Below are 9,182 nucleotides of genomic sequence, written 5' to 3'. Positions count from 1 at the left end.
TGACTACAGATAGTTACCAGATATCCTAGCAATTCCATCTCTGGGTAAATAACAAAAAAACTGAAAACATATGTCCACACAAAAACTTGCACATGAATGTTAATAGCAGCATTATTCATAGTAGCCGAAAGGTAGAAACAACCTAAATGTCCATCAATGGATAAGTAGGTAAATCATATGTGGTACAGCAGCATAATAGAATATTATTTGGCCATAGAAAAAAATGAAGTACGAGTAATGCTACAGCTTGGATGAACTCTGAAAATATTATGCAAAGTGACAAAATGCTACCTATTATATGATTCCATTCATATGAAAGTCCTGAATAGAGAAATCTACAGAGATAGAAAACTGTTGCTTCAGGCCAGGGTTAGAACGAACAAGAGGAAGAGATGAAGAAGACAAGGTCAGTGTAAGATAATAAGGCTTGGATAGTTTTAAGCATATTTAAAGTCACTCTGGCTGCTGTATCAGAATAAATCATAGGTAGAAAAGAGGGTGAGCAAGCTAATTAGTGAAGAAGCTACCCCAAAAATCAAAGCAAGATATTGACGGTGTTTGGACTAAGGATGTGACTTTGGAGGTGGTGTGAACTGATCGGATCTGGATATGCTTCAAAGGTTTGAACCAAAGGGTTTGTTAGTAAATTCAATGTAGAATGTAAGAGAAAGAACAAAGTCAAAGGTGATTCCGAGGGGTCTGAGTAACTGAACAGATGGAACTGGCATTCATTGAGATGGGGAAGAGTGCAAACAGAGCAGGTTTTGATGAGCTACATGGGGGAGTTTTGTTCTGGACATGTTAATAGTGAGATGTTGAGTAGCCAGCTAAATGTATGTGAGTCTGCGGCTAACTAATAGTCTGTGTTGGAGCTATACTTTGGGAGTTGTCAAGGTATAGATTGCACTTAAAGCCCTTAGGTTGAATGATATCAACTAGGGCATTAACGTAGATAGAGAAAAGCTCCAAGACCCACAAGGACTCCAAAATGAAGAGGCCTGAAAGATGAAAACGGACTAGCAAAGGAAACTTCAGAATAAAATCCACATTCCTTATCTTAATCATGACCTAGCCCTTTTCAGAGTCGTTTACCTTACTGTCTAGTCACACAGGATATTTAGCTATTGGAACATACCAAGTCCTTTCCTGTCTCATGGCCTTTGTGTTTGCTAAGCTTTCCACCAGCATAGTTTTACCCTGTCTCCAATTTTGGTGGCTTCCTTCTGTCAGTACAAACTCTCAGTTAAATTGTTACCCTGTCTAAGTTTTCTCTTACCCCCCCCCCCAATTAAACAGGCCCAGCCCGACCACCCCCACTAAATTATGGCTTTTACTATAAACTAAAATTATTTCACTTGTTTCCTGTCTAGAAACGCGTCCCACCATAATTTAACAAACGATTACAAAATGATCAATATATGCCAAACGAAACCTCGGGTCTATTCCTTCTTGTACGCAACTTTTCGGAATACAGGAACCTCATTATCTTGTCCTCTGTCCTCTGTCGCATCCCAATGTAACCGACAATCCCTCAGCAACCAATTCTCAATTTTCAATATTTATTAGCGAAATGCACTGCAGGGCACTGACAAACTTTCAAACGGAAGATCTGGAGCCCGCCGCTCCGCCCAGTCCCAGAGCTGCCTAGAGGAAGGAACTACCTTGCCTTGGCACGCATGCGCCACTGTTCGCGGAGCGCTACGGGCTGAACCCCTCCCCTTTCCCCCTGGCTTGTTGAACTACTGCTCATGCGCAACCTGGGGCCTGTCTGTTCGTTTGTCGGCGCTATGAATAAAGTTTTAGTGAGCTCAGACTCCCTTTTTCCTTGCCAAGATGGCGGAATACGACTTGACTACTCGTATCGCGCACTTTTTGGATCGGCATCTAGTCTTTCCGTTGCTCGAATTTCTCTCCGTAAAAGAGGTGAGGGGGGCTTTGAGCGCGAGGAAGGCGTGGGAACGCGTGATACACTGGGGAAGGCCGAAAGGCGGTGACTCTAGCCCTAGGCCTGACACGTGTGAGGCGGCCGCCAGTTTGGTCCTGGATCGGGCAGTAAGGATCTGCTGGTAGTTTAGCGTCTTCTCAGTTGATTAGCACCGCAGAATTCGGTTGTGAAGAGAGGGGAAGTGACAGTAGGCAACTTAGGGGGAGAAAGGTCTTTGCTTCACTTCTTGACGTGACGGTGCCGGAGGGACTTCCGCGTCGGTTCCTCTCGGAAGTTGATCATTCGCCAGCTTCGCTGGGGTAATGCTTGCTTCCAAAAGCAGATTGGTGTGTGAGAGATTTTGATTTTTCTTTCAGAAACTGTGGGAAGGATGTGCTTGGCTTTGTTTTTGTTTGCTGGAACTTTGGAATAATTTTCCTACCCTTAAGTGAAATAGCTAGACTTTAATTTCCATAAAGTTGTGAATTTTTCCCTTAGAGTTTTCCTGGTCTTTCCTGCCACTTCTAGAAGCGTGGCATATTTTGTCGGATGGGGACGCCCTCCTGCCCCCGCCAAAAATTGGACAGTTTTTACTTAACAGTGCTTTTTTCGGTGTATACAGACTTGGAGTAATTTGAGTGTTAACATTCATTTAGCTACTCAAAATATTGTGAGATTAGTCTGTGGTTTTGGTACCTCATTTCAAAACATCTCAACCCTAAAAGTTTTGATATACTGGTCTTAGTTATACCTTGAATTTGTTGGGAAATTGATAACATTTTATTAATTATAATAAAGTAATATTACTATGATGAAAGGATTCAAATATTGGCCAGAAAAGTAAATGAATTCTTCATGTGAACGCAGATTACAACATAAGTTTACTTTGGGAATTCTAGATTTGGGGAGTAGATTTGTGTGTCCCAAAAGCAATAAGACCAAAAAGCCCTTCAAAGAAACATAACATTGTTCTGATAACTTTTCAAATCTTCCTGGTAGTTTCAGTTCATTAGATATGTAGACTCCTCATTCACCTGATCCTTTTCGAAATAAATACACAACTCCAAAGTTGTGATGTTAGGGAACAGCAAAGTTCCCTTACGGGATTGTTAGACAAATTACATGAGATAAGGCATATAAAGTACTTAGTCTTGTAGGACAAAGTAAGTACTCGTGAATATTTTCTATTCGGAGGGTAGGCCATCCTGTATGAGAGAGGAGTGAGGCAACCAGTTGGGGTTTTGAGGAGTGAAGTAAGGACAAGAAGTGGAGACTGAGAAAACTGACCAAATACAAGAATTGGTAAGTGTGGATGACCCAACTGAGATTGAAAATCATATAAGAGCTCATGCCAGTCACTCTCAGATTGAAAGGAACATTGGAAGATGATTGAAGTAGTGTAAACATGTTTGGAGGTAGACATGTAAATATATGTCATTTAGAGATGGATTGCTGATCAGCAGAGAAAAAGCACAAATGTGATTGAATAGCATTGTTGCCTGCTCTTGAAACATTTTATAGTCATCCTTAGCCAGAACATAGAAAACAGATGATTTTTTTCCCCAGAACTAGGGATTGACACTGAATTGTATTTGGTTTGAGAAAATGGATGGAATCAGTGATACTACTACTAATGAGGAAATCTTTGAAATAGCTAAAAAATGATATCTAAGCTAATGTGGTGACAACGAAAAAGGGTAATATAAAAATGAGAAAGAGCAGAGGGTACAATGGGATGATGAAGCATTTTAATGATATTGGTGACCAAGATGATGAATTTAAGTTGGAAGTCTTAGAGATGAGGTACTAAGTGAAAGTTGTGAGATAAAGAAAATTTTAAGGCTTGAAGGTTTTTTTTTTTTTTTTTTAATGTTTATTTTTGAGAGAGTGCAAGCAGGGAAGGGACGGAGAGGCAAGGGACAGAAGATCCGAAACAGGCTCTGTGCTGACAGCAGAAAGCCTGATGTGGGCTGGAATTCAGGATCTGTGAAATCATGACCTGAGGTGAAGCTGTACGCTTAACCGACTGAGCCACCCAGGTGCTCCAAACCTTGAGTTTTTAAAGATCTTCATTGTGGATGTTGGATTTGTGGAGGATGACAGCAGGAAGAGATGTCAAAAGAATATTTTCAATCTGTTAAAAAGTTGGATCTGTTTCCCAGACATTGATAGACCACAGATTGGCAAACTATAGCCCGTGAAGCAAATACAGCCCTTTGCCTGTTTTGTATGGTTGTAAGTTAAAAATAATTTTAACAGATGGACATTTGCAAACATTTTCAGTTATAGAACACTGACTTTATACCCCAATTGAGTGAAACAGTTCCCACCCAAAAAGAATGGCATTCTTCTCATTAGTAGATCTCTTTTACAAAAAATGTTACTCCATTATTTTTTACTTAGAAAAGAAATTGTGGAAACTCTTACAGTACTTATATAGCCTATCCTAGATTTTTGCTTCTTGGTTTAAAAGTCTAAAATATTTCCTATCTACTCTTTACAGAGTAAGTGTGGGTGGGTATAAGGCAGAATTTAGAGAAGGTGATATAAGCAGATGCAGATTTAAGAGGCTAGTAAGGTCTTAATAGCAGAGGAGCAATGCTTTGAATCTACAGTAGAGACGATGCAAATTAAAAGCTATTAATGGGGTGGCAAGAAGAGGTTGACATGCTAGAGAAAGATGTTTTCACTGAAGATTAGGTTCTCCTGTTTTTTTAAGTAAGCTTTTTTTTTTTTTTTTTTTTTTAATTTTTTTTTTCCAACGTTTATTTATTTTTGGGACAGAGAGAGACAGAGCATGAACGGGGAAGGGGCAGAGAGAGAGGGAGACACAGAATCGGAAACAGGCTCCAGGCTCTGAGCCATCGGCCCAGAGCCCGACGCGGGGCTCGAACTCGCGGACCGCGAGATCGTGACCTGGCTGAAGTCGGACGCTTAACCGACTGCGCCACCCAGGCGCCCCTTAAGTAAGCTTTTTATCAGGTATAACATTCATACAGAAAAGTGCCAAATAATAATGCGTTTTTTCAGAGTGAACCCACTTGTGTGACCACCATCCAAATCAATAAATAAAACATTACGAACATCCTAAAAACCTTCCTTCTGACCTTTCCTAGTCATTACACCCCCCAAGGTAAGCACTAGTCCTAGAATAGTTTTGCCTGATTTTGAAATTAAGCATTGTAGTGCTTTGTATGATTTATTTCCTTCACTGTGAGAGTCATCCAGGATGTTAGGGTAACTGTAGTTCTTTCGTTTCCAGTGCTGAGTGTTAATATGTTAGATGAGTAGACTACAGTTTATCCATTCTAATGTTGATAAACTTGGCTATTACAACTAGTACTGCTATGAACATTCTTGGAAATGCCCTTTGAATATATTCTCCCATTTCTCTTGGGTATCAAGGATCAGAATTACTGGGTGAAAATGTATGTTTGATTTTAGGAGATAAAAACAGTTTTTCATAGTGGTTGTATTTCTGCCAGAAAAGTAAGTTTTCAGTTACTCTACTTCTGCACCAACACCAGTATTGCCAGTTTTTTGTTTGTGTGTGTGCATGTTTTTTTTTTTTTTTTTTAATGTGGCTTTAACTTGCATTTTCTGTGTGATTAATGAAGTTGAGAACCTTTTTCGGTGTTGGCCATTGGTTATACTCCTGTAAAGTGGGTATTAAAATTTTTAGCCATTTTCAATTATTTTTCTTATATTCTGTAGGAGTTCCTTATATATAGTTTGGAAGTTTCAGTTTTGATCTCATAGCTGTACCATTTGATCACCTTCATCTTTTCACAGGCAGTGAAATGTGGAATCTTCTTGTGTTTTTACTTTCCTTGACAAAATTAAATTTAGTATGCAGATCTTTTGCTGAAGCCTTATCTTGATGACTGTTTACTTAAAAAATTTTTTTTTAATTTTGATTACTGTCTCCTTGAATACTGTTGTATAGGATCCTTACATGTTGCTCATTGCACTAGACTTCACATTTATGTGAGTTTGCTTGTGTGTCTGTTTGATCCCTGTAGTATGGGTTAAATTGTTTCTTGAATTCCTTGCAAAGCAAAAACCTGATATGACATGGCTGACCTAGAGAATGGGTGCTAGTTCTGTTTTAGTGGTGTGGATGGGTAAGGATTATGAAGGATTCAAATGATTTAGCAAAAAAAAATATGTGGGGGTAGAGGAGAACCCACCTCAAGGAGAGATGGGTAGGCATCATGTGGATGTGAGAGATAACTAAGAAGGTAAAAAATTTGAGTTGATTCCTCGTGTGGCAAGGAAACCACTATATATGCTTATCAGTAGAGTTGGTGTGTATATTTATTAGTTTATTTGTGGGAACTTAAACATAGTCATTAGAAAGTAATTTTCTCTTGCAGATCTATAATGAAAAAGAATTATTACAAGGGAAATTGGATCTTCTTAGTGATACCAACATGGTAGACTTTGCTATGGATGTATACAAAAATCTTTATTCTGATGATATTCCACATGGTAAGTTTTGTCATTTGGAACTACAGCTTGTCTTGTGAACTGAGGATATGTGTGTTAAAGTTTTGTGATTTATAAAAGAGCTTTTAGCCAAGAGCCTTTAATGCTATTTGAGGTTATTATGGTTTAAAAGTTCTTTGGATGAAAGATAATGTGAAGGTTACATGTCTTTTAAAGTATATTATTTTCTCACCACAAAAAGTGTGAGACTACTTTAAAACATGGTCTTTAAATATTTTCAGTTTATAGTATGTATCATCAAAATTGTGCTTATGAATGAATTGTCTCCTTGGAATTATCTGAGAATGTGGCTGTTTTTGGTTTACTAGTAACTTTTTCAGTTAGCATCTGTGTGCCTTAGAAATTTTTTTTTTTTTTTTCCATCTTGAGGCATCTGGGTATAGTCACGGTTCTCATAAACAATGTCCCCAGTCCCAGCATCGTCAGTTCACCTGGGAGAGCTTGTTAGAAATGCAAATTTTGAGGTCATACCCCAGATCTGCTTAATCACAAAGTGTTGGCTGAGGCCCAGCACTCAAATTGGAGAACTGCTGTGGTATGGTGTTTTCCACATGTTTCCTATGGTAATAGATGTTCCTTTAAAAAAAAAAAAAGTTTCCCCGTAAGTTTGAAAAATGCTGTATTATTTCTTTTGTGAGCACGGTATTTTAAAAGATTCTAAGAATGCTTTCAGTACATAAATACAATTTATTTAGTTTAAATTGACATTTTCCATAATTTAAGCACATATCCCCTTCTATGTTTGAGAAACATTGTTCTAGTAATACTTTTTAATGTGTAACACAAATTATTATACTAAACATAATCACCTTTTCTACTTATATTACAGTAAATGACAGTAGCTCTTTAAATTTTAGTTTGTGATGAAAAAGTTAACTTTTTAAAAAAATTTTTTTAATGTTTATTTTTGAGAGAGAGAAAGTGCGCGCGTGGGGGAGGGGCAGAGAGAGAGGGAGACACAATCCCCGAAGCAGGCTCCAGGCTCCGAGCTTCCAGCACAGAGCTCGAAGCGGGACTCTAACCCACAAACTGCAAGATCATAATCTGAGCTGAGCCGAAGCCACCTAGGCGCCCCAAAAGTTAACTATTTCAGAGTAAAAGTTTAAAGCATGCCTGCAGGGTAGGTTATGTTCAAGTTTTCTGTGGCTCTTCATAATGCAGTAAAAAGAAACTAGAATTGGGTTTGATAGATTACATAAGTAGGTTTATAGTGAAAAGAGAGATTATTGGTTGGCTTTAAAATCCATTCAACCTAATTGAAAATCTATAGTAATGTGTAAACCACTCTGAGTCTCTGTTCAGGAACTCCGGGATAATATTCATCTGAGAAAATTCATTGAGAACAAATGAAACACTAGGAGTAAAGTATTTGAAATGTGGAATTAGATAATTTCTCAGCAGCCACCCCCCTCCCCCAGCTGTATTTGTATATTCCTCAGTTTTCCTTAAGAATAAGAAGAGGACTTCTTTACGTGCTTCTGCATTGCTAGAAAGAAAAAAAATGGATTTGCGAGACTTACCGGGTTGGTGGTTCCTGGCATGTGAATATACTAGGGGCAAATAAATCTATGTACAACTGAAATAAATTGAAATTTTTCCAGAGATATTCTCATGGTGAGCAGTATAGTTGAACATTATAGTACTCCTTTGCATTTTTAATTAGCTTTGAGAGAAAAAAGAACCACAGTTGTTGCACAACTTAAACAGCTTCAGGCAGAAACGGAACCAATTGTGAAGATGTTTGAAGATCCAGAGACTACAAGGCAGATGCAGTCAACCAGGTAACCTCCCTTAATTTGAATTCTAAAAATTCTTTTCTGGATTAATACAAATGTTAATTCAAATTTTAATATCCCATCATAAAAGTTCAGGGTTTAATTGATAACTTTATCTGTTTATTTTCATTTATCCTTATTGTGTATGGACCAGGAATTCCTTAATTAATATTAATACTAATTTTTTTTTTAACTTCTTTACCAGTTCCCCAAATCTGATCATGCTACAGCAGTTCTGCCTTCCTCCCCTCTTCCTAGGGGACATTTGGCAATGTCTGGTGACATCTTTCATTGTCACAATTGGAGGGGTGCTACTGGCACCTAGCAAGGAGAGGCCAGGAATGCTGCTAAATATCCTACAACGCATTAGACAGTACCCTACCCTCCAATAAAGAATTATCCACCCCAAAAATGTCAGTAGTACTCAGGTTGACATACCTGTGCCTGGGCAATACCTAGAGGGAAACCTGAGCTCACTTTATCATTTGGCTACATTCTCTCATATCCTTCCAACCTCATTGCCCAGCCCACGGAGGGAGGGTGGTGTGGAGCTAATAAAGTTATTTTATTCTTAACTTCTCCTTAATTAGAAATAAACATAGTGCTTGGTTTCCAAAGAATGCATATTGCCTTACTCTGTCTTAATATATATCATTAATTGAAGCCCTTTGAGTTATTAGAAACTTTTTAAAATAAAATCTCCTACTAAAATTGAATATTGCCATTGTGGTAAATCTTAGCTACCAACATATTTACTAGAAGAATTGCTGAAGATTTTGCCATGTTGTATCTTCAGTTTATACAATATATGGCCAAACCAAATATTAAGAGAGATTAATTCTAAGTTGTCATTTGTGATCTGGGGAAGTGTTACTAGATAATTTTTAACAAGACAGCAAAAACTACACGATTATTATACTATCTTTTAAGTTTATTTTTTAATTTTATTTTTATTAAAAAAATTTTTTTTAATA

General features: G+C 37.9%; 1 protein-coding gene across 1 annotated transcript in view; it reads left to right on the top strand.

The window, feature by feature from the left end:
• Positions 1-1,766: 1,766 nt before the first annotated feature.
• EIF3E (eukaryotic translation initiation factor 3 subunit E) overlaps positions 1,767-9,182 on the top strand; it is a 55,439-nt gene continuing 48,023 nt past the window's right edge. The window contains exons 1-3 of the mRNA XM_047842205.1: positions 1,767-1,923; positions 6,301-6,415; positions 8,097-8,214. Of these exons, the coding sequence (XP_047698161.1) occupies positions 1,834-1,923; positions 6,301-6,415; positions 8,097-8,214 (323 nt within the window). The 5' untranslated portion in view covers positions 1,767-1,833. The remainder of the gene's footprint in view (positions 1,924-6,300; positions 6,416-8,096; positions 8,215-9,182) is intronic.

This window comes from Prionailurus viverrinus, chromosome F2 (genome assembly GCF_022837055.1).
Source record: "Prionailurus viverrinus isolate Anna chromosome F2, UM_Priviv_1.0, whole genome shotgun sequence".
NCBI classification, from domain to species: Eukaryota; Metazoa; Chordata; class Mammalia; order Carnivora; family Felidae; genus Prionailurus; species Prionailurus viverrinus.
Note: the sequence above shows the minus strand (reverse complement) of the source record. Positions and strands in the feature narration are given on the sequence as shown.